General features: G+C 41.2%; 3 protein-coding genes across 3 annotated transcripts in view; all 3 read left to right on the top strand.

The window, feature by feature from the left end:
* The window catches only part of LOC137436505 (cadherin-13), a 677,612-nt gene that overhangs the window by 73,922 nt on the left and 577,318 nt on the right, over positions 1 to 26,372 (top strand). The window lies entirely within an intron of this gene.
* LOC137436100 (DDB1- and CUL4-associated factor 11-like) overlaps positions 1 to 26,372 on the top strand; it is a 193,879-nt gene that overhangs the window by 69,318 nt on the left and 98,189 nt on the right. The window lies entirely within an intron of this gene.
* LOC137436506 (cadherin-like protein 26) overlaps positions 8,437 to 26,372 on the top strand; it is a 30,115-nt gene continuing 12,179 nt past the window's right edge. Inside the window, exons 1-9 of the mRNA XM_078786494.1 lie at positions 8,437 to 8,604; positions 12,691 to 12,810; positions 15,961 to 16,119; positions 16,310 to 16,451; positions 16,639 to 16,796; positions 21,561 to 21,689; positions 21,906 to 22,091; positions 22,254 to 22,564; positions 22,793 to 22,935. Of these exons, the coding sequence (XP_078642620.1) occupies positions 8,521 to 8,604; positions 12,691 to 12,810; positions 15,961 to 16,119; positions 16,310 to 16,451; positions 16,639 to 16,796; positions 21,561 to 21,689; positions 21,906 to 22,091; positions 22,254 to 22,564; positions 22,793 to 22,935 (1,432 nt within the window). The 5' untranslated portion in view covers positions 8,437 to 8,520. The remainder of the gene's footprint in view (positions 8,605 to 12,690; positions 12,811 to 15,960; positions 16,120 to 16,309; positions 16,452 to 16,638; positions 16,797 to 21,560; positions 21,690 to 21,905; positions 22,092 to 22,253; positions 22,565 to 22,792; positions 22,936 to 26,372) is intronic.

Below are 26,372 nucleotides of genomic sequence, written 5' to 3'. Positions count from 1 at the left end.
CTGTACGTTTGTTTGTCTGTGACCGCTGTTTCTCGACAACCACGGGTCCGATATACTTTTAACTTGCCAGGTATATTGCTGGGGACCCGAGGATGTGCCTTTTCAAGGTTTCATATTAATCGGACAATTACTTACCGAGCTATGTCCAAAAAACGATTCAACCAATCAGAGAGCAGCGAACGATCGCGTGTGCCGAACGTGGCGGGCACACTCTGCCTCGGATGGCACATTTGAGAGCGTATTCATTTATTTCACGTTTGCAAACTATGTTGGCGTTAAACTATGTTTTACAACTAATAAAAACGAATTTGCGATTCATTCGCTTTCCTGCGCGTTTGTGCACGCGATGGCGATTTCTTTACCAAACTCCGGAAGCCGTTCGCTTTGGACCAAACCATTGCATGTAAATAGAGGGGGGGGATTGTCACCACTCGCAAGCCGTTCGCTTTGGACCAAACCATTTCATGTAAATAGAGGGGGGGGGGATATAATTTTAGATATAGATATAGTACGGGCATGCCCTAGTACAGGATAAAGCAAATAACTGGTCTCAACAATACTACCAAAAATAAACTTTCATTTTGCAATCGAGCTTTAAAATAGCCCTGAAGCATATATCAGCAATAGTTCCCAAAAGGAAAAGATTTGTAATGAGCCGTCTACATTTTTTACTTAATAATCACATGCTGTGTCAAGTCTACATTGTTTGAGATGAGCACCTCAGGCTTGCACTCAGCCATGACGTACTCTAAACCTTCAGTCATAATGATGTAGAGCGTTGACGGTAAGGATATAACAATAACTAAATGTTCCTATGTCTATTCAATCAACAACGAAGAAAGGGGGGGAAAAAATCATTTGTTGTGTGTCACTCAACACCCACAAATCATTTGTTGTGTGTCACTCAACACCGACTTCCCTTTATCCACCAATATGGCAGAGATTGGAGATAGGGAGGATATATCCTCATCTAGATTGTGTTGTGCACAAAGCTTGAACCTTTACCTTTTCATTCCAGTCAGAAAGAAAATCGCTTTGCCAATGATCACAAATATATAACTATCGTTATCATCCAAGAGTATCCTTTGAGTTATCATTCTTGTATGACTTTATTAAAAAATTTAAGAAGCTAAGTTGACGTCACAGGGAATTGGATAACAGCAGAAAAGGAGTAACATTTGAGCCTGAAAAAAACTGTCAAAGGTGCTGACATTGTGGATCAGGTGTAATATGCAAAGGTAACAATTGTGTCCCATAGACAGCTCAGAGGTGAGGGTGCACACTTCATGGCAATCCTGCCAGTCCAGATGAACCGACAAATCTGACATCAGGATTCCACAAATTCCACTCCTGTAAATCAAAAGCGCATGATAATAAATACAATATTTTATTTATTTAATTACCAGATTTAGGTCATTTTGCTGGGATTGCACCATACCATGTACCATGATTGAATAATACTAGTATAAAGCCCGTCAAAAATGACGTGTGGTGAAAATCAAGTCCACATAAACTCCAGAGATCGTGAGCTTTATTCCGATAGAATTCCACACCATCTATTAAAAGAGTAATAATCTATAAGCCAGCGTTCATTAATACATTATATAAAGCCAGTCATATGTAAGGCACAGTATCTCTCTTACCAACTTGAAGCCAGACAAATGCAGACAATCCCTCTCCCGACAACTCAGTCCCTTTTATAAGCTGTCACCCGGTTGAGGTGGGAACTGCAACAGTTATCAACCATAATTTCATCACATTCACCCTCCGATTAAAGTTCCAGCAAGCCCACATGATTATAAAGTATTTCTACAGCGTCAAAGTCACAAAACATCCCCCGTCTACCACCCCAAGCGTTGCGGCCTGCGACATTCGCGCCCAGCTCAGTACGGTAGCGTGCAGTCCCAGGCTCAGAGACCGCAGAATGGGGCGACTTCCGTCTAGTCAAACCAGATTCCAATGACGTCTCGGGAATCGCGGACCCATCGGTTAGCGGGGGAACCGAAGATGGTAAATTGGTCACCGAGTCCGAAAATATAGGTGCCGGTGTCATGAGTGGTGCAGGTGGTATGAGCGGGTCGGGCAAGTTCGGCTCAGCCACATTTCCTTCACTCGGCCCAGTGCTCGAATTCTCTCTGCACGGAGCTAAATGTTGTATTGACACAGTAACTAGCCGTCCATCAGACATTCAGACATTTGCATATTCTGGGTTGCCTCCAGCACATCGACTCGATTGACTGAAGGCTCGTACATACTTTGCCGAACCAAACGCTTTAAGAACGCAGGCCCCGGCCCTGCCAACCACCCAGGCAACGACCGCCCACTCGCAATGCGTCACTGATAGTGGAACATTCGCTCGTGTGGCGTTTCATTAGTCTCCGTGAAGAGTAAGGTCCGAATCGCATGTAAAGAAGCCTCGGGCAATACCTGAGGCCATTGATGAATTCCCAATGATCGCGTCCGCAACCCCATTTCCACAGCCTCCCAGACTACTTCATTAAATCGCTCCTCTTGCCCGTTCCCTTGTGGATTATACGGAGTAGTTCGGCTGGCGGCGAATTCTCCGCTCTACAAGGAAGGACTTTACCTCCTGAGACATAAAAGCGGCACCCGATCCAAGTCAATAAAGGCCGGATACCCGAACAATAGAAACAGCTGATGGAGACACCGAATTACTGTCGCAGCCAACATGTCCTGACACGGGAATGCAAAAGGGAATCGAGAGTACTCGTCCACAACTGTCAACAGATAGCAAAGTGATCCCGATGATGGTAAAGGCCCCTTGAAATCAATGCTTAGCCTCTCCCAAGGCCAGCCAGCTTGAATCAGAGTTCCCGGCGACGGTTTATATAACCGAGGCTTTAGCTCAGGGCACGCAAGGCATGCCCGACATTATCGTCTAACATCATCCACCGAGAAGGGCAGATTACGGCAGTGAACAAAATCGGCCAGTCGCGTTACCCCCGGATGACACAATGATTCATGTATGACCCGCAGATCATAGGACGTCATGCCCACACAAACCGGCCTAGACAAAGCGCCCGCAGCCAGATTTTCACGTCCTGGCCGATAGACTATTTCATAGCAATAATCAGCCAGTTTCACCCACCATCTCAATATTTTTCTCATTCTTAATGCGTTGTGCGTGCCGATGGTCGTACATGAATGCGCCAGACTGCTGATCAGTCGTGAGTTCAAACTTTTTGCCCAGAAGCAAAAGGCGCCACCGTCTGACAGACTCCACGATGGCGTATGCCACATTTTCGATGGCGGAGTGTCTGCGTTCACTCGGGGACAAAGTGCGTGAAAAAAATGCCACTGGTCGACCCCCCTGGGCAAGGGTCACTGCAATCGCACAATCCGAGGCATCTGTCTCGACCAGGAATGGTATTGTGTCGTCGATTGAAGTCACTCACGCCCCCACGATATTTTCCTTCAGTTGTTGAAACGCGTCCTTGGCAGCCATCGTCAAAGGAAAGGCTTTACAATCCACCAAAGGCCTTATTTTCTCCATGTAACCTTGGTCTCAACGGCTATAATGAGCAAATGGCCCGAAGGCATGCCTCAGGGACGCCCAAACACATGGAGCCGCCATCTCGAGCAAAGGCCGTAGACGCTCAGCGTCAGGCTTTATCTCGCCCCCGGTCACCGTGTACCCAAGGAGGTCTATGGTCTTAGTTGCATAGTGACACTTATCCTCATTGAAGGTCAGATTGTACTGTCGCGCCACTGCCAATAATCGTTTCAAGTTAGCATCGTGATCCTCCTGGGTATGTCCTAAAATAGTCACGTTATCCACGTACACAAAAATGTATTATAATTGCTCTCAAGCCACAATGTCATCGATCGCGCGTTGAAAGCAAGGCACTCCGTTCGTCACCCCAAACGGTATGCGACGGAATTGATATTGCCGTTGTCCAGAGTGGAACCCCGTATATGGCCTGTCCGACTCACGTATAGGTATCTGATGATACACACTTTTTAAGTCCAGAGTACTGAAGATACGGTACTTAGCCACCTCCCACACTAAATCGTCCATTTTTGGTAAGGGATATGCGTCTAACTGCATGAATCAATTGATCGTCTGGGAATAATCGATGACCAGGCGTTTATGGTGGTTGTCCGTGTGCACTATGAGCACCTGGGCTCTCCATGGAGACATACTCAGTTCTATAATACCCTCCCATAACAATTGCTTAGTCTCATCCGCAATGTACTGGGTGTCGGCACGAGTATACCATCGGGGCTTTACAGTTTGTGGTTTTCAATCGGCCGTCAGACTAGGGAACAGAGCCGGTGGTTCGATGGCCATTTCGGCCAGACCGCACACCGAAAGAGTATTCTCACCTTGACCAAATTGCATTTCTAACAGCCCATGTCTATGCAGAAAATCATGTCCGAGAAGTACGTCCGCACATAGATCAGGCATTATCATGAGTTTGATGTCGGGATATGACACATCATTGACAACCAGATTAAGTGTACACAATCCCTTCATGCGGACCCACAGCACCGAAGACACCAGGTAGATTCGCCGTGTGACTTGTCCCACGGTCCATCTGTGGTGTTGCACCAGAGCTTGACTGACGAAGCTTGTACTACTTCCGGTATCCACCAGAACATCGGCCGGCTTCCCTTCCATGAGCACCGGTAGCACAGCGCTTTGCTGACTGCGCGATATTCCCGGGTCCCCGGAGCGCGAAAAAGCGTGCAGTGTTGGTTCCTACGAGGGTCGCACGCCGTGTCTTGGCTGAGCGGCAAACCTTCGCAAAATGACCTTTCCGGCCACACTTATGACATAAAGCATCTTTGGTGGGGCACAAGTCGCATGTGCCTTTTATTGCCACAGAAATAGCATTTTGCAAAATCTGAAGAAGAAGAAATGGCGGTGGCAGCTCTCAGCACAAAACCCACGCGTGCCTTTATTGCCACAGAAATAGCATTTTGCATTCTCTGAAGAAAAATAAATGGTGGCGGCAGGGCTCAAACTCTCCTCATTCACAGCTGGCAGCGCGGAGGCTGATCCCGGTGCTGCGGCGGAGTCAGCGAAAGATCGCTCGGTTGTGAGAACCGGCTCCGTGCAAACCTCGGCCACAGCCCCCGTGGTTATGTAGGGGCAGCCGTACACCTCTGCACGAGTATGGGCCAGCTGCAAAATGCGTCTCTGCTCAAACACATCCTGAAGTGACATAGCAGTTTTCTCGAGCAATCTCAGCCTTGTGGCTGGCGAAATGATGCCCGCCACAAATGCATCACATATTAGATCATCAGTCGACTCCGCGACCGTTCGCTGTTCCATCAGGCAATCCTTGCTGAGTCGTCTCATCTCCTGTAGGTATTGTTCGAGACTCTCTGATGGATCCTGTCATTGAGTCGCAAGCATGTGGCGACCATACAAGGTGCTTCTTGGTTTTACGTAGATGTCTTTCAGGGTCGCTGTGGCGGTGTCATATGAGTCACAATGAGAGATGTAAGCACAGACAATGTCACTCACATTGCAGGTCAGTACTGAGAGCTTTTGCGGCTCGGTGAGTTCCAGCACTACGGAGATGTAGTTCTGGAAAGAACTATACCAATGTCCCCATTGGCTGACGGCATTCGTTGCCTGAGGATCCCCGCAGAACGTCTCGAGTCGTAGGAGCTTATCCATGGTCCTCAAGTGAAGAACTCGTATCGGAATAGATTACGCTTTTAATAGATGGTGTGTGGAGTTCTATCGGAATAAAATGTGGTGAAAATCAAGTCCACATAAACTCCAGAGATCGTGAGCTTTATTCCGATAGAACTCCACACCATCTATTAAAAGAGTAATAATCTATAAGCCAGCGTTCATCAATGCATTATATAAAGCCAGTCATATGTAAGGCACATTATCTTTCTTACCAACTTGAAGCCAGACAAATGCAGACAATCCCTCTTCTGACAACTCAGTCCCTTTTATAAGCTGTCACCGGTTGAGGCGGGAACTGCAACAGTTATCAACCATAATTTCATCACATGACGGGTTGGAACAGTTTTTGAAGGTACAGCGATGTGAGCATGCCAAAGTCTGAAGTCTGGGCCTAGTCTCAGGGGGTGCTTATATCATTTTAATTTGTTAGACATCCTACAGCCATAAATGAACACTCATTTTACTCTGTGCGCATTGCACATCACGTGCAGCAAATTTCACTTCCCTGTGCTTTATATTTATTGTGATTTAAAAAATACTGCTTCTGTACACTGACCTTGAGGCTCAGTTTGCAAGCCACCGTCTACATTTCCAATGGAAGAGACACAATTACTCTTATTTTGGGTCTTCGGGGTCCTCGGGGTATTTGTGTCCTTGGGGTCTTTTGTGTCCTTGGGGTCTTTTGTGTGCTTGGGGTCTTTTGTGTCCTCTGGGTAATTTGGGTCCTTGGAGTCTTTTGGGTCTTCAGTGTCTTCAGTGTCTTTTGGGTCTTCTGGTTCATCGGTGTTTTTTGGGTCATTTGAGTCTTTTGGGTCCTTTAGATCTTTTGAGTCATTCGAGTATTTTGGGTCCTCGATCTGGATATTTGGGGTATTTAAGGGTCGTCGGGGTATTTTGTGTCTTAGGGGTAATTTGGGGTTCACTGGGTCCTCAGGGTCTTTAAAGGGCTCCAGGGTCTTTTCGGTCTTTTGGATTGTTAGGGTGTTTGGGGTCTTTCGGGTCTTCAAGGGTCTATGGGGGTATTTTGGGTCTTCATGGTCTTTTCGGTCTTTGGGTTTTTTTGGGTCTTCTTGGTCTTTTGGATTGTTTGGGTCTACGGGGTATTTTAGGGTATTTGGGGTCTTTTTGGTCTTCTGGGTCTTTTCGATCCTTTCAGTAACTGGGATATTTTGGGTCTTCGGGCTCTTTTCGGTCTTTAAGGTGCTTTGGGTCCTTTGGGTCTTCGGGGGTATTTAAAGGTATTTGGGGTAGTTTGGGTCTTTGGAGTATTTTGGGTCTTCATGGTAGTTTGTGTATTTAACAGTCTTCAGAGTCTTTTGGGTCATCAGGGCCTTTGTGGTATGTTGGGTCTTTAAGGGTCTTGGGGTCTTTTGTGTATTCAGTATCTTTATGGGTCTTTAGGGAATTTTGGGTCTTCAGGGTATTTTGGGTTTTTGTGGTCTTAATGATCTTTAAGGGTCTTGGTGTCTTTGGAGTATTTTGGGTTTTCCATGGACTTGTCTGTCTTTTAAGTCCTCTGAGTCATTTGGGTCATTGGGGTCTTCAGCGTATTTAAGGGTATTTGGGATATTTTGGGTCTTCAGGGTATTTCAGGGTCTTTGGGGTATTTTGGGTCTTCGGGGTATTTTGGGTGTTTAACAGTCTTCAGGGTATTTTGGGGTCTTCGGAGTATTTAAGTGTCTTTGGGGTAGTTTGGGCTTTCGGGGGTGTTTATGGGTTTTCAGGGTCTTTAAGGGTCTTCAGGGTCTTTAGAGTCTTCATGGTCTTTTGGGTCTTTTAGGTCTTTAAGGATCTTGGGGCCTTTTGGGGTTTTTGGGTCTTTGGAATATTTGGGGTCTTTAACAGTCCTCAGTGTCCTCCGGGTCTTCAGAATATTTTGGGTGCTTGTTGCCCTTTGGGTCTTCATGGTATTTTGTGTCTTTGGGGTATTTTGGGTATTCGGAGTCCTTGGGGTCTTCTGGATCCTTGGGGTATTTTGCATCCTCTGAGTCATTTGGGTCCTTGGGATTGTTTGGGTCTTTTGGATCCTTGGGGTCTTTTGGATCTTCAGGGTATTTTGCGTCTTTTGGGTCCATTGGGTCTTCAGGGTGTTTTCAATATTTTGGGTCTTTGGGGTCCTCAGGGTATTTTGGGTCTTTAACAGTCTTCAGAATGGTTTGGGCCTTCGGGGTCTTTTCAGTCTTTTGGGTCTTTGGGGTATTTTGGGTCTTCGGAGTATTTTGGGTCTTCAGAGTCCTGGGGTCTTCTGGGTCCTTGGGGTCTTTTGGGTTCTCAGAGTCTTTCAGGTCTTTTAACCGGTTGACACACAGTCGTGTTCAAAGACTGCCTCTTAAACCCCCCCACTCCATTCCCTCCGAAAGCACGACTCAAAGCCTTTAAAACCTATCCTTATGAAGGGGGACAGACACACACACACACACACACACACACACACACACACACACACACACACACACACACACACACACACACACACACACACACACACACACATACACATACACACACACACACACACACACACTGTGTTTTATCTGGTAGATCACTTACATCCTACAATATGAGCCTGACAGTTTATAGTTGGAGAGGGAAGGTGGTGGATTGCAGTGCCAAACAACAATGTAAATGAAGAGAGTGACAAGAGAATGGGGGAGATGGATTGAAAACAATTCAGGGTTTGGTGTACCTGCCCAGGTGTGGTCTGCCTGTACTTTCGCCCCGCCCACTTTTGGGTTCTATGATATGGGTTTGTGTTTGGGTTCCCCGCCCACTATCACGATACTGCCTCGTCGTGAAAGGTTTCTCGTCGAACGAGGTTTACGAGCGTTTCAAAAGGTAACGAGAGTCCCATGGCTGTTCGGCGAACCTCAGGCCCACGCGGCGTTTCTTTAACCTCAAGCGCACCTTCGCCATTGTTTCTACTACTTTGTGTGGTGAGTGCGATATAATTGAGTGAGTGCGGTGAGTGCACCTGTATCACCTTGATGTTATCGCATTTTTAACACAGAAAATCCATATCAACGATGTGACCTCAGTTTGTGGCTTGTGGGTGGATCACTAGTTGTTGCTATCTATACAATTTTGCAATAACTGTATGGTTATATAAATAAATAAATACGTATATATATATTTATATTATATATAGTGCATGCTTATCTGTACTGTGTGGGCATATATATATATATATATAAATATATATATATATATATATATATTTATTTATTTATTTATTTATTTATTTATATACCCGCACAGGACACACTCATACACGTGAGTGTGTATATATATATATACTATTATGAAACGGATGTTATTTTTTGATTCTGAAAATCCCTGTGGGTGCATCAGGCAAAAGTAATTGCACAAAGTAAAATCGACAATGATTTTTAGAAGTAAAGTGTAATCAGATTCAATGGTGCACAATAAACTGCACAGAATTTAGTTGGACAAGGTTGTACTAAATGACGAGGTCAGAGAATGTTTTAAATGAAGATTGAGAGAAGTGGATATTAGACAGACAGGATAATGGAATATGGTGGGATGAGTGGCAAGAATATATATATATATTTTTCGTATACAAGATGGAGGTTCGTGTAAGACCTAACATTAATCACAAAAAACATAAACGGACACATAAAACATAATAAAGGGGGCAGGAGACAAGATGGGGAGAGAGAGGGAAGCACACAAGTACAACAGTAGAGAACAGGGACATCGGGAGATCTGTGGGATGGAGAGGGCTTGGGGGGAGGGAGAGGGCTTGGGGGGAGTGGGTGGGAGAGATATAAAACAAATGGACACTGCTAGGACTTCCCGGAAAGAATCATTATTGTATTTCAAAAAAGTGGATCAGGGTGAATTAACGGGGGTAGAAAAGATCAAGGTTTTGGATGGGGGAAGATAAGAGATGGTGGTGAACAGTTGTTTTAAAGACCTGGAGGGAGGAGTGGGATTGAAGACAGTGTGAGAGTTTGTTCCAGATGTGGGAGAAAAGAGGAATGAAAGAGTGAAGGTGAGCAGAGAGTTCATTTTGGCAGTTTAACCATAAGAGGGTTGCTGGCAGATCTTGTACGACCTGAAAGAATATTTGGGGGACAGAGCCCAGAGAGAGCTGGGGGAGCAAGGCCGCAGAGGAGTCAGTAGAAGACAGAAAGCCCACCAACCTGCCTGCAGTGAGCGAGTAAAAGGCCCTCAGATTTAGCTTCATCGCGGGAGATTCCAATGATTCTGAACGCATTGGTTTCAACAGCGTGAAGCCGAGCTAGCTGTGAGGCAGGAGCACCAGCCCAGAGGTGAGAGCAGTATTCCATCAAGCTGTGGATGAAAGCCTTGTATGTGGTGATGAGCTCGGGTGGGCCAGGGAAGGACTTCGCACGATGGAGGATGCCCAGTCGGTGACTGGCTTTGGAGGCCAGCTTGGAAATATGGTTTTCCCAGGAAAGATCATGGCAGATAGTGAGACCCAAAATCCTGAGTGACAGAACTTCTTGGAAAGGATTGTTGAGAAAGTTGATGGGAGGGTTGTCAAGATGGTCTTTTCAGAGAGACATAGTGAGAGTGTGAGATTTGTCAGGATTGAAAGACATGTTCCACTGGTTTGACCAGTCTGATTTTGTCCAGATCTGCAGAGAGTGAGGAGGCTGGGGACTGCCGATCTGAGGGATGAGGTATGGAGCGGCAGAGAGTCAGAGAGATCATTGATGAAGACCAGAAAAAGCACAGGGTCCAGAACACTGCCTTGAGGAACTCCAGCCTGAATAAGAAGGGGGAGATGAGAGAAACCCATTCAGGGCCACACGTTGACTGTGACCGGAAAGGAAGCCCGCAAGCCATGCATGGAGGTTTCCATGGATACCATAAGAGGAGAGTTTGCTGAGCAGAGCGGGGTGCCAGACCGTATCGAAGGCACGTGATATGTCAAGGGAGACAGCCCTGATTTCCTATTTGGTGTTGAGGGCCTCCATCCATTGTTGAGACAGCAGAAGCAGCATGTCCAGAGTAGAATGACCTGGACTGAATCGAAATTGATGATCAGAGATCAAGCCATTAGAGAAGAGGAAGGATTTGATATCCGAAGCGATGAAGGCTTCCATGGCTTTGCTGATAATTGGGAGCAGGCTGATTGGTCTGTAATTGCAAGGATCTGTTTTTGCATCTTTTATGTGTAAAGCAGTAATGTTGGCCAATTTCCAAGCAGATGACAGATGACCTTGAGCAAAAGGATGGTGAATAAAACAGAGAGAGGGTGATATAGAGCAGCATAGCAGGATTTTAGGTTGGGAGAGAATGACAGATTCAGAGTCGAGGATTGACAGAAACTTCTCCACCTTGTCAGGAGAGAAGGACACATAGTCCACGAGCAGCTGGGTTCGACTGGGTAAGGTGGGAACAGAGAAAGATGGGTTTGGGACACAAGATTTAGAGGCAAACACAGAGTTGAGGCATTCAGCTTTTTCACGTGTGGAGTGGACTGTATAGCCGTTTGAGGTAAGGGAGGGGATGGAAGAGAACAAACACCAGAAACAGATTTGACCAGACGCCACCAGGATTTGGAGGAGGGAGACAGGTTTGAGAGTTCAGTCTTGAGATCATAGAGATATTCTTTCAATATGTTGGGACAGTTAGAATGAATGATTAATGGTCTGGAAATGGGAAAGGGTCTCTGTATGGCTCATGCGGCCTACCCATAACCCTATTGTTAACCTCCCAAAATCCAGGCTCACTGCTCACTTCCACTCATTTGCTCCTCTTTTCTATTGCCTGTGGCACCAGCTTCCTCAGTCTGTTCAGTCCCATTCTTCCATCCAGGGTTTGAAGATGATTGCTCACCTTCAAGATTATGACCACAGAGCATGTCCCACTCATGATCTCCTCTGTCCCAAATGACCCCATTTCCAGTTTATTTTGACCACTCCCTCAACCCTCCTCTCTCCCTCACCTTTTTTTATTTGTTAGCTGTCGGTTGGTCCTTCCTTTTCTTTCTGTTTCATCCCCGCTTTCCCCTTCTTCTTCTTCTTCTTCTTCTTCTTCTTGCAATGTTTAATTCAGCTTGCTCATCCCCTCTTCCACGGGCTCTTCATTATGTTAGTTGTTAGGGGATTATGAGTTGGAAGAGGGGAATATGAGTTGGAAGAGGGGATTATGAGTATCTCTTCCATGAGCCTAGATTATGAATACAACAAATAAAAAGGAGTGGGGGGAGAGAAGCATGAAAATGGAATAAGAAAGGGGTAATCAGTGTCCCAAGGGAGCATGTGCCTCATGCTGTCATGACCCCATGTTGAAATCCATGTACAGTTTTTATCAGTTGTCTCCAAACTTCATCGTTTTTTGTGATGTACAACATTGTGAACCATGGCATAAAACATGGAACATTTTAAAATCTTGGCTGTAGTTTAAAAAGATTTAAATTTTTTCAACAACTTGTACCGATCAGACAATGCTCTGATCTAACTAAAATACAAGTATTTTGTACTTTAGTACAAAAAACCTTCATAAGTAAGACTAGTTCTTCCTTACACTTAAAGTACAAGCTGTTGAGTCCAAGTAACTACGCCTATCAATCGACCGATGGATTCCTCTAAATCATTATTGTCATCCCATTAGTGGGTCAATGGAGTCAGAGGACTTAATGCATATTACCATGGTGGGTAAAGTAGTGAACAGTATTTTAAAAAAAACATATGATATTTTTTCTATTACATTAAAAAAATTTACATATTTTTTTTATATATATTTTTAATATATATATTTTAAATTTAATATTTTATATGACATATTATATTACATTAAGTTTAAAATACATTAAAATTTTGAAATTAAAAAAAATCTTATATTTTGGCAAGACATCCCGATCACATGATAACTAATTATGCATGAATTATTTTAAAGTTGAATGTTATGATGAAAATTTAACAAGAAGGGGTTATCACATCCTCAGTAATAGATCATGGACCCAAATAATGAATGTTTCCTTTGTGTTCAATACCTCACCCTCACCACCATCCCCTCCCAACCAGGTTGTTGTGTTTGGAGCAACGGGTTTCAAGCTTAAGCGTGCAAAACGCAAATGGGAACCACCAAAAATAAACCTCACAGAAAATTCTACGGTATTCACAGGGAAGAAATACCTTACAACGGTGAGTCCTTTCACCGACGAACTGACATCTTCATCAAACTCGTTTGTGGCAGAGACCATGCAGAACTTTTGGGGTGAATGGTCTGCTTGGTGGATGGGGTTGATTGAACACAGTGGTACAGAAGGTTGTAGGTCATTTACGGTGTAGGCGTCTATCATATGCATAAGTTAGAGACTTTGGTTAAAAAAAAAACCAAAAAAAATTCTAAAATAAAAAATGAATATGGTTTAAAAAACAATTAAACGTCATTTTCACCAAAGACATAATGTTTGCTTCTTGGCTCAAACAACAACTAACATAATGTTGCCTTTAAAACCAACAAACACAATGTTGGCATAAAAAACAACTAACATAATGTTGGCGTAAAAAACAACTTACATAATGTTGGCGTAAAAAACAGCTAACATAATGTTGGCCTAAAAAAGAACTAACATAATGTTGACTTAACAACTTACATAATATTGGTGTAAAAACAACTAACAATGTTGGCTTTAAAACAACTGACATAATGTTGGTGTAAAAAAACAACTAACATAATGTTGGCTTAAAAAACAACTAACAATGTGGGCTTTAAAAACAACTAACATAATGTTGGCTTTAAAAGCAACTAACATAATGTTGGCGTAAAAAACAAACTAACATAATGGTGGCTTAAAAAACAACTAACGGTGTGGGTTTTAAAAACAATTAACATAATGTTGGCTTTAAAAACAACTAACATAATGTTGGCATTAAAAACAACATAATGTTGGCATAAAAAACAACTAACATAATGTTGGCATAAAAAACAAAACATAATGTTGGCTTAAAAACAACTAACATAATGTTGGCATAAAAAACAACTAACCATGTTGGCTTTAGAAACAACTAACATAATGTTGGCGTAAAAAACAACTGACATAATGTTGGTGTAAAGAACAACTAACAATGTTGGCATAAAAAACAACTCACATAATGTTGGCATAAAAAACAACTAACATAATGTTGGCTTAAAAACAACTAACATAATGTTGGCGTAAAAAAAACAACTAACAATGTTGGCTTTAAAAACAATGAACGTAATGTTGGCGTAAAAAACAACTAACATAATGTTGCCGTAAAAAACAACTAACAATGTTGGCTTTAGAAACAACTAACATAATGTTGGCGTAAAAACAACTAACACAATGTTGGCGTAAAAAACAACTTACATAATGTTGGCATAAAAAACAACTTACATAATGTTGGCATAAAAAACAACTAACATAATGTTGGCTTCAAAACAACTAAAAGTAATTGTCACCAAAGACATAAAGTTGGCTTCTTAGTGTTTTGTCATCTTTCACTTGGTCCTATGTCCCTTATTCTTTGAGGCCTCAAAAATTTCCCAAGTCACATACATTTTCATCCAGAAACCCATGTTTATCCTCCACAAATAGTTAACCTTCACAAAACGAGGCTTTGCACTCACCTTGAGTACTTTGTGGTACATTTTCTCATCTTTGTAAAACTGCTCCCCATTTGCATCCATTCTCAACTGATGAAGCCATGGAGTCAGAAAAAGCAATGTCCAGGACTTGAGTTCATCTGTCATCCATGAACTTGTGAATATCCACGTGACTATAGCTCATTGCTCTCATTGGATAGTTGTTCACCGGGTAATGCCTCGTAAAGATTCCTCCTTAGATTCATTACTCCTTTGAGCAGTTGTCTTGTGAACGTCTCTCTTTCTTCCAGTCTTTTATAGCTTACCACCATCTTCATTATTGACATTATCCAAATGTACAACCAAAGTTTTCATTGAACGGATACTTGCTGAGTTAGTTAAATTGCTGATCGGTTATCAGTCACCAAATTAACAGAAAATTATATCAGACACGCTGATTGGTCAGATGATAGATACATTTGTATTCACATAAATCCACATTCTAGAGAACTGACAAGTATTATTTCTGAATTTTTGTAACTCATTGCAGCACCTATTATTGTATAACATGTCAAAGTTATATGACGAACCTTATATGCTTTCAATTGAGGTGAGGTACAAGCTTTTATAATGAACTTGTAAAACATGCAAAGACTTTCAGCAAACTTAATGTCAATGGAGTGAAGGAACAAGTGATCATAGCACTATGCTGGTAATCATTAGTGGGTTAAGCAATTGGTTTGTGCCCATCTGTCTGTCCATATTATCAGTTTATGGTAGAGGAACAACTTATTTAAATTGAATGTTATATATTGAACACGAATCGGAACATGAATAGGAAGACAAGTTTGCTGTTTTACAGTATGTTGGCTTTGAATTCGGCCAGATTGCACATGCGTAGAGAGGAGTGAGATCATATTTTTACCTTGCCTAACCTGACAGTCAAATAAAGTTGAAAATAATTCCAAACAGGAACTTGCGGTTTTTAAGGATGTTATAAAGGACCCAAACAACAGGCACAAATAACTAATATGACACCGGGTAAAACGGCGATAAAACCAGAATTAATTTATTTATACGCCTTTAAACCTCTTTAAACATTTATTTAAATGGAATTATATATTTGAATCTTGTTGGTGTAAAAAAAACACCACACATTGCATTCATAATACTTCCAAGAACCATGTTGTATCTCAATATATAGTGTGAGATGGCATGGCATGTGAGAGAGTGAAGAAGAATGCATCAATATAGCTATGTACGATGCTGATGGGGGCTGTGTTCTGATCAATAAAGCCTCCATCTCCTAAACTGCAACTCAACATTGTCTCATTACAGTGTATAAGGGTGATGTACTCGTATAAGACTGCTTCAGTAGCACTAAACCTCCGGATTTTAAAAATCTATTTTAAAATCACTATTTTATTAAAATTGAATTATACACTTCAACACTGCGTGGGGTATCGTGTTCTATGAACTCTGTAGTTGTCGAGGTGATCTGAGCATATTATTAAATGAAATGTTTAAACAAAACGAGCTTGAAAACCAGAGCAAGTGTAAAGCAGATTTGTTTCCATAAGTGTGGATAAGCAGTTAATGTCCACTTTACGCTTTCCAAACAAGTTATCTTTAATGTTGCATCATTCCCAATTCATATACAATCATTCACTTAAACAGTAATCATCATGTACTTAAACAATCACCATGTGCAACATATTGTGACTGCATCGGAATTCTGTGTGCAGGTAATCACAGACAATGAGAGATTCCACCCTGTAGTTACGTACAAGCTTAAAGGGCCTGGAGCAGATGAACCTCCCATTGGGAACTTCTGGGTGGATCCTACCAATGGGAAGATTTACCAAATGAAGAATCTTGATCGGGAGACAAAGAGCAGTTATATGGTACGTAATAATATAACCTTACTTGTGATGGGCAGCAGGCGATTTGTTGTTCAGAAAACTTATCTTGTTACTGCAACTGAGGAAAAACGATTAAATCGCCTTACCTATTCCTGATATTGCTTCCTTAATGAAACTGAGTTGTTTTTGGGTGTGATTTCCATTGGTGTGCTGCTTCATTATGGGGTTGCAGATGCAGGTGCATGCACATGCCATGAATGGCACTGCCGTGGAAGACGAGCCCTTAGATATTCAAATACAGGTACGTGACATCAATGATGAAATTCCTCGGATTACCACCAAGTCAGGGAAAATAAGCGAAGGGACACCTGCAGGTGAGCTTGTATAAGGTGAGGGATTTAAGGATTTAAGTAGGCCGCTATGACTACTTGCTTGAGTATCAAGTGTTCAGATTTAATTATATATTTTCCCATGGCGAATATTTCATCAATTACACATGGTGCCTTTCAGTGAGGCAAAATTCACAAGAATGTAGTTTGTCAAAAAATGTTTTCCTCTTAGGTTCTGTTGTGATGCAGATAGACGCTGTAGACAATGATCAGCCAGGGACAATAAACAGCCAGTTGAGTTACGTGATTGAATCACAGTCTCCAGAGAGGGCCTTCAAAATCGACCAAAAAACAGGAATTGTCACGACGACCAAGGAATTGGACTATGAGGTGAGAAACACTTTTATCCAATAAAACTCCCAATTTAAATGAATGTAACAGTGTATTTCCCTCTTAACAGAACTATTTTTCTGCACAATATATTCCTGTTTTAACCACTTAATATTTTGCTAATTTCATGGGAACCTTAACTTTGTCATCCCACTGATAAGTCATATCTGGATTTCGGACCTGAACCAAAATTAATTGGGCTTGTTATTGTCACCTAACCAACTCATCCACCTAGTTTTGTCATAAGTCATGCATAACTTTTTTAATATCGTCCCACATAACGTTTTCGCCACATCTCTCAATGGTAAAGAATAACATTAAGAATTAAAAAATTATCATATTCAATCAAAAATAAAAAAATTCCGGATCCGGATTCAGATCTTCACCAAAATCGAATCATTTCATCCTCGCCACACACTCAACCTCTCCACCAAACTTCGTCAGAATCCATCCACAACTTTTTGAGATATCCTGTTCACAGTCAGACAAATAAACAACACAGGAGTGAAAACATAACCTCCATCCACCTTTGGTGGTGGAGGCAATAACATTCCCCTTGCTTTTTACCTCCGCCACCAAAGGTGGATGGACGTTATGTTTCACCCCTGTCTGTCCGTCTGTCCGTTTGTCCGTTTGTGAACAAAATATCACAAAAATGTTTGGACGGATTCGGACAAAATTTGGCAGAGATGTAGCGTATGTGACGAGGACGAAATGATTAGATTTTAGTGAAGATCCGGATTCGGATCCGGCTACGAGAATTTTTAAAGTGATTCTTCACCATTGGGAGATCGGGCCAAAAACGATACATAGCAGGATATCTCAAAGTTGTGGAGGGAGTTGGACGAAACTTGGTGGACCGGTTATCGATTCAATTTTGATGAAGATCCGGATCCAGCTCGTATAATTTCTAAAGTGATTTTTCACCATTGGGAGATCGGGCCAAAAACGATACATAGCAGGATATCTAAAAGTTGTGGAGGGAGTTGGACGAAACTTGGTGGACCGGTTATCGATTCAATTTTGATGAAGATCCGGATCCAGCTAGTATAATTTTTAAAGTGATTTTTCACCATTGGGAGATCGGGCCAAAAACGATACATAGCAAGATATCTCAAAGTTGTGGAGGGAGTTGGACGAAAATTGGTGGACCGGTTATCGATTCAATTTTGATGAAGATCCGGATCCAGCTAGTATAATTTTTAAAGTGATTTTTCACCTTTGGGAGATGGGAACAAAAACGATACATAGCAGGATATCTCAAAGTTGTGGAGGGATTTGGACGAAACTTGGTGGACCGGTTATCGATTCAATTTTGATGAAGATCCGGATCCAGCTGGTATAATTTTTAAAGTGATTTTTCACCATTGGGAGATCGGGCCAAAAACGATACATAGCAAGATATCTCAAAGTTGTGGAGGGAGTTGGACGAAAATTGGTGGACCGGTTATCGATTCAATTTTGATGAAGATCCGGATCCAGCTAGTATAATTTTAAAAGTGATTTTTCACCATTGGGTGATTGGGCCAAAAACGATACATAGCAGGATATCTCAAAGTTGTGGAGGGATTTGGACGAAACTTGGTGGACCGGTTATCGATTCAATTTTGATGAAGATCCGGATCCAGCTCGTATAATTTTTAAAGTGATTTTTCACCATTGGGAGATCGGGCCAAAAACGATACATAGCAAGATATCTCAAAGTTGTGGAGGGAGTTGGACGAAAATTGGTGGACCGGTTATCGATTCAATTTTGATGAAGATCCGGATCCAGCTAGTATAATTTTTAAAGTGATTTTTCACCATTGGGAGATGGGGCCAAAAACGATACATAGCAGGATATCTCAAAGTTGTGGAGGGATTTGGACGAAACTTGGTGGACCGGTTATCGATTCAATTTTGATGAAGATCCGGATCCAGCTAGTATAATTTTTAAAGTGATTTTTCACCATTGGGAGATTGGGCCAAAAACGATACATAGCAGGATATCTCAAAGTTGTGGAGGGATTTGGACGAAAATTGGTGGACCGGTTATCGATTCAATTTTGATGAAGATCCGGATCCAGCTAGTATAATTTTTTAAGTGATTTTTCACCATTGGGAGATCGGGCCAAAAACGATACATAGCAAGATATCTCAAAGTTGTGGAGGGAGTTGGACGAAAATTGGTGGACCGGTTATCGATTCAATTTTGATGAAGATCCGGATCGAGCTAGTATAATTTTTAAAGTGATTTTTCACCATTGGGAGATTGGGCCAAAAACGATATATAGCAAGATATCTCAAAGTTGTGGAGGGAGTTGGACGAAAATTGGTGGACCGGTTATCGATTCAATTTTGATGAAGATCCGGATCCAGCTAGTATAATTTTTAAAGTGATTTTTCACCATTGGGAGATTGGGCCAAAAACGATACATAGCAGGATATCTCAAAGTTGTGGAGGGATTTGGACGAAACTTGGTGGACCGGTTATCGATTCAATTTTGATGGAAATCCGGATCCAGCTAGTATAATTTTTTTTAAAGTGATTCTTCACCATTGAATGATAAGGCCAGCCAGGCGGAGGTATGCTCTCTACTGAGTGCCATTCCAGTTAATGGATGTATCTGGAGGGTTATTGTTTTCGCGTTTATAATCCCTGCAAAACATCCAAACATTTACTTTCATTTTCCATTTCTGTTCACTCATAGCAAGCATCTTTAATTGATTGTTGAGCTATAAACCAATCTTTTTGTGTAACGAAGGGATTTCAGATATCACTGAGCGATTTACTTGTAATTTTGTTTTCTCAAAGACAATTGTTCATGCACAAATTATATCAAGATTTTTGGTAAACGTTTATCAGCTAGAAACCAATCTTTCTTGATGCAAACCAACTTTATCCCAATTTTGTTTTTTCTTAAAAGATTTTCAGGAAGTGCTGGGAGAGAAACAATTGCCTTTGTTATTAGAGGAAAAAATGGAAACCATATTGGATGCAGTTGAAGACGAAGAAAACGTCAGAATAGTTGAGGGTTTGTGGGTAGAAAGAAAAATGCATCAAGCAAAAGAAAACACAATGAAACTAAAAAAAGGAAAATGACATGGAACTTGATAAAGAAGTCAAACAGTGTGTTGAGTGCAGTTTTGGGCTGGCTTCAAACATGCTCAAGTTTAGGTGGAAGGATCAAGAATAGCGTTCCCAACAATGAACGACATAGTCTCGCAATTTGCAACTTCACTTCATTTGCAACAGACTAACTCGAGGGGATTGCAGACGATACGAGGTGTTGTATTTCCAAATGCATCATCCCAGTCTATATTATAAGAGAGCCGTTTGTCTGTGTGTCTGTGTGACGCCACTTTCTCAGAAATGGCTTTACGGATCTTGATCAAACTTTCAGAGGTTCATCACTGTGTCAGGGAGTGTTTTAGGCAAAGAAAATTGAAGATTTGGGAAAAAGTTCGATTTTTTGGGGGATTAAAAAAAATCACTCTCGTACCTGAGCCTGTATAGCTACTTATGTGAAAGGTAATATTAAAGTATCCCCGATTATTGTGTGTTACATTATAATATGAAATAAAATTTTTCCTTAGTGGATGTGTGTCGGGAAATGTTTTAGGCACCTACAAAAAATAGGAAAAAAATACCAAATTGATTTCTTGAAAATGCCAACGGGATTTAGAACATCACCGAGAAATGTGGGGTACTTACTCCTGCTTGTAGGTTATAATCTCCTGGACCGGATATTCCATGGCAGAACAAAGATCGGCCCAGTATGTAAAGTAACATCTTCATTTGACTCTTGTTTTGAAAACGACAGAGATTATTTTCCAGATTATTTTTAGAATTAGCTTTAGATGTTCTTATTCGCAATACTTTATTTTTTGAGCTATTTTGTTGCTTTTCCTGGAACTTCCTAATTACTTCTTTTTTTTCTTTTTTTTTGTATACAGAATCGAGGCTCGTGAAAGAGCTGACATTTATTTCACAAACAAATCAAACAGACAAACAAAATATATAAAAAGAGGGAGCGGAAGACAAGATGGGGAGAGAAGGGGAAGCACACAAACACAAATTTTGTTTTTTGCAATGTTCTCTGGTATCTGTTTTAAGCAGTGCATTACTTAAGGGGTTTTTTTTTTCCAACATTCCTTTAGCACAGTCCAGTACATTGGCTTGCCAAAGGTCAAAGGACTGTTTAGCTCCTTGACCTTTTGCCTCCTTATCTTACTATAAGATCAAGTGTTAGAGTTAGACCAATACCTGCAGAAATACGCTTAGTCATCGTTGTTCCTCAGGTAATGAAATTGTTGTGTAATTATGTTGATTCTGAAAAAACTATATAATCGAACATTTTTCGCAAATCTTTACAAAACGTTCCAATAACATCAAAGCTGATGTGGCATGGTGAGCTTAATATGCAAATTTCACTGAAATTGAGCATTCCTCAATAATGTGAATGAATTAATACAATATGAGATACTTTACAAGGAACTTCAACACAGGAGTGCTATAATGGTCGTTTGTCCATGCTCTATCCTTTTTGAAGGCTGAGCATCAAGTAAGGAGGCAGCTCGTACCTTTTTTTGAAAGTCTTTGGTATTACTCAGCCGGGTTTCTCAACCGCTGACCTCACAGACTCAAAGCAGACCCTTTAACCATGATACCACTGGGTTTGGTTTTCATTTCCATATTCAGGAGGATAGAGTATATTGGATGAGTTTATAGAAACCAGCTCGAGTGTGCCCGAATGATTGAACTGAGCTTCATTTGCATTGTAGAAATTGAAATTCTACAACCTGATGGTCAAGGTGTTTGACAATGGAAAACCAAGCTTGACCAGCACCTCGAAGGTGTCGGTGAATGTGCAGGACGCGAATGACAACATGCCAGTTTTCGTCACAAATAAGGTCTGGTTTTAACCACCTGTTGCAAAAAATAGACACTTATTCAGAAGTGTTTTTAATGTTTTGCTTTGTGTATTATTTCCTCTCCGTAGTTGTTCTCATCATTCACATCTTTACATTTATCTTAAAATACAACACTCAAATAAGACAATGTAAAATGTATAATAAGCACTAGAGATTGCTGAATTGTGAACGACTTGTCACTGTTTTGGCGAGCAGTTACATGCCAACATCCAGGAAAACATGAACAACATGGAAGTGGGTCGGGTGAAGGTCACAGACCTGGACTCCAAAGGGAGTGACGCATGGAAAGCAAATTATCGGATCACAAGTGGCAATGAGGGTGGTCACTTCAAAATAGAAACAGATCCATTGACGAATGAAGGAATCATTACTGTCATCAAGGTAAAATCACTCGTACCCTTTTGTTCTGCAAGTGATGTCACATGATCCTTGCAATCACCATGCAGTCCTCTTATTTGTCAGATAAATAAATAAATATATGTCCTATTATTTGTCAACCAATGGATAATTTGACCCTTATCTTCTGTTTGTCTCACGTCACAGGCTTTTGATCATGAAGCATCACAAGCATCGTCCCTAACCATCCCTAACCATGAAGCAACACAAGCATCGTCACTAACCATTGTTACAAGCAATATTGAATCTTACCAAAGTTCGAGTCCGGATACAAAAGGTCAAACGCTTCAGTTCATTTATCATGTACTCGACTTCGATGAACGCCCCAAGTTTGAGCAAACAATCATCAAAACGACTCGTTCAGAGGGCATAGCAAAGAACAAAACTTTGGCTGTGCTAAAAGCAACATCACCAGTGCAAGCGGGGTCAAGCATTGGCAGCACCGGCAGTGCCATTAAGTAAGGAGGTGACGGGTTTGGGTTGGCCTTGAAAATCGCTCTTTAAATTGGTCTATGAATTCCTCCAAGTTTTTATTGTCAAGATACAATTCAGAACAAGAGTGAATATAAAGAAAAGTTTTCAAAAAAACAACAACAACATCTTACCTGCCAGTCTCTCAGATAATTATTGTTTTTTTTTCCTCTTCCTACCCTTTTTCACTTGCACCTTCTGACATGACTCATCAGGTACATAGTTGGTCATGATCCAGCTGGCATCATGAAGGTCGACCCAAAGACCGGCAAGGTTGAACTGACGAAGGACCTGGATCGAGAATCACCATACGTGAAAGATGGCGTGTACAAAGCTACGTTCATTGTTGTTGATGAAGGTGGGAAAGTTGTCAAAAGGGTATTGGGGTATGAAATTCCTCATTTTTATTTGGAGATCATAACTGCTTTGTTCAAGCCATGCTTTGTTCAAGACATGCTTTGTTCAAGACATGCTTTGTTCAAGCCATGCTTTGTTCAAGCCATGCTTTGTTCAAGCCACCGTGCTTTGCTAACATGCACAGATGTTAGGCTATGAGCCAGACCCCCCAAATTGACCGGTCGGTACCATACAGATGGAGTAAGGCTCATTGTTATTTTTAGCAAGATATATGTCCCTAGATATGAAAAAAAAGTGATAGCAGTGTATAACTCTCGGCCATCTCTGTGTTATCACCCGAAATATTATTATACGCCCGCTTCGCCAAAAAATGTGATATTTGCTAAAATTGGAATAAATATGTTTTTAAGGACCACAGAGTGCCAATAATTTGCATACTGGATGCCAACTAATATAATAATAGAAAATAGAACATTTGTGGGGGTTATTTATCAAATTTTTGATATAATGACAAAAAATGTGTTAAATTTAGTGAAAAAGTGGTCGAAATCGCTTCGAGTTCAGAATTCACATTGTACATTTTTGTCAATATTTCAAAAATGAAAACAAAGGAACTTAATAGCCTTCGATACCATCTATTCTGTGCAAAGAAGGGCGGGATTGAAAGCCACCAATTGCCTCCATGCAATGACTGCTTCCGAAAACACGTACAGCGGGCCAATTACCAGGCAGCAATTTGGAAACGAAGCCTTCAGAGGCACCCAATGACCCCCAGTCCAGTTGGAAAAGGATGGAAATGGGATGATCAGGATGGAACAACTCTGGCTGTGGACTGGATGAGTGGACAGGCAGCACCTCAGGCTCTTCTGGATTTGTTGGCCTGTAATTGTTCCAGGAGCTGCAAGCTACCAAGTTGTGTCTGCATTGCCAATGGACTGAAATGTACAGACATGTATAAACTTGCCGCCTGCGACAATCAGCCATTGTCTGTCGAGCCAGACGACGACAGCCTCGACGAGGATGATCCATCTGACAAGGAGCAAGAATACGGATTCTGAGCCAAATATGCTGCGCATCTAAAGGGAGGGACACTTTCGTGATGTCATTTCAGACATTTATTTTCTGTTAAGTGATTTAAGTATGATATGTATGACGTTCATTGTAATTTAAAGTAGCCCGATGCATAAAAGGATAGGTTCAATTTCTAAGCATTATTTAGTATGTGTTTTATATGCCTGTAATCTGTGTCAATTGTGTTAAAAATTGATTGGTAATAATACTGTATAATAACAAGGCGTATTTGTTCGAGAGATCATGATAAACCTAGAGTGTGGAGCAGGTTTGCATGCATTGTGAAATATAATGTAGCTGATGTTACAAGCCTACTTTAGGATACTAGCTAATACCAAAAATTACACTGAGATACCAAAAGTAGTAGACGAATAAACCTAAAATGTTCAAAAGCTATGTTTCGTTCCAAAATATCAAAATTAGGGGGTATGGTTGAACATATTTTGAACTTTGCCAAAATATGTGCCCCAAACAACCACCATATTACAAAGTAATGATATATTCCAATGCAGTGGTTCCTTGCGAAGATTTTGAGGGGTCAAATGTTACTCTGGGAGTTTTCATTTTTGAAATATTGACAAAAATGTACAATGTGAATTCTGAACTCGAAGCGATTTCGACCACTTTTTCACTAAATTTAACATATTTTTTGTCATTATATCAATATTTTGATAAATAACCCCCACAAATGTTCTATTTTCTATTACTATATTAGTTGGCATCCAGTATGCAAATTATTGGCACTCTGTGGTCCTTAAAAACATATATTTATTCCAATTTTAGCAAATATCACATTTTTTGGCGAAGCGAAGCAGGCGTATAATAATATTTCGGGTGATAACACAGAGATGGCCGAGAGTTATACACTGCTATCACTTTTTTTTCATATCTAGGGACATATATCTTGGTAAAAATCACAATGAGCCTTACTCCATCTGTATGGTACCGACCAACCCCTTTGGCTCATAGCCTATGTGGTTGTGGGTGTATTTGAACTTGCAAAAGCATTATCTGCAGTACAGAGGTTGTCCTAACAATACAATAACAACAAAACGAGTTTTTTTTTGTGTTTCCAGTGCATTCACTTTATTTATATGTGCTGCTGCCTTGAGCCTTTTTGGCAACTAAAGCTGCCTCTCTCCGGTGGTACATTTTGGTGTTGCCCTACAACACTTATGTAGGGCAACACCAAAAGCTTTCGCTTCACTTTAGCTAGTAGGGATTTTTTTTTTGCATTCCCACTTTCAAACAGTCTGCCTTTAAAACCAAACTATAAATCATTGGTACTATAGTATATAAATGTTCCTTCTCTCCACTCATAGTAACAATCTCAATCACTTTACCAACAATACTAGCAAGAAAATTATGACAAACACTCAAGTTAACCGAGCGGACTTCAAGAATCGGTACCACAGTTCACTCCCCCTCCAAACTGTCTAAACCCTGGGTTTGAATCCCGACTCAGATAAGAAACTGGCAGGGTGATTCATCAATGCGTGTGCCGTCCCTCGGATGAACGTTAAACTGGGTGTACCGTCTATTGGCATTAGCTTGTGGACGTTAAGGATAACACGGTGCCCTCTGCGAAAAGTAGGCAAGCTATCGCCGGCACCATAAACAACTTCCAAATTCCTGTTTGGAATAATGCTAGGAAGGCAAGGCAAACCACCCAGTATAGCCCATGCCCAGAAACTGCTTTGGCAGCACCAACGCCACTACCTCTGCTACAGAAAATAAAATCTATTTGACAACATGGATCATTAACACAAAATCCATTCTGATTAACTTTAAAAATTCTAGAATGGCTACGTATGTCTTGAACCCCCCCCCCCTCTAATATACAGTCATGTGAAAAAGTAAGTACACCCCATGTAAAGTTTTGATTTTTTCAACATACTTCAACATACAGCTATTTGATCTTCATTTCAACAATATTGATAGATAAAGGTGATATAATAAAACAAATATCACGAAACATTTACATTTTGTAGTCCATTGTATAATTTAAATAAACATAAATGCAAATTTCGCATGTGGAAAAAGTAAGTACACCCCTACATTTATCACTACTTCAAATACCTAAAATTAGAATCAGGCGCACCAGCTTAGGTGCAAATGATTAGAACATCGTTAGAGAAGATATTGGAGGAACCTGTCTTATTTAAACCTCAGACATTTAGTTTGGTTTGCTCTTTGTTGTTGAAGTGTGCGGCGTCACCACGCCTAGATCAAAAGAGCTCTCTGAGGCCTTCAGAAAGAAGGTTATAGATGCCTACGAGTCTGGAAAGGGATTTAAAAAGATCTCCAAACAATTTGAAATCAATCATTTGACTGTCCGGAAGATCATCTGCAAGTGGAGAAGATTCC

Source organism: Myxine glutinosa, chromosome 11 (genome assembly GCF_964187855.1).
Source record: "Myxine glutinosa chromosome 11, kmMyxGlut1.1, whole genome shotgun sequence".
NCBI classification, from domain to species: domain Eukaryota; kingdom Metazoa; phylum Chordata; class Myxini; order Myxiniformes; family Myxinidae; genus Myxine; species Myxine glutinosa.
The sequence above is the reverse complement of the archived record's forward strand: the minus strand, read 5'-3'. Positions and strand labels throughout refer to the sequence as shown.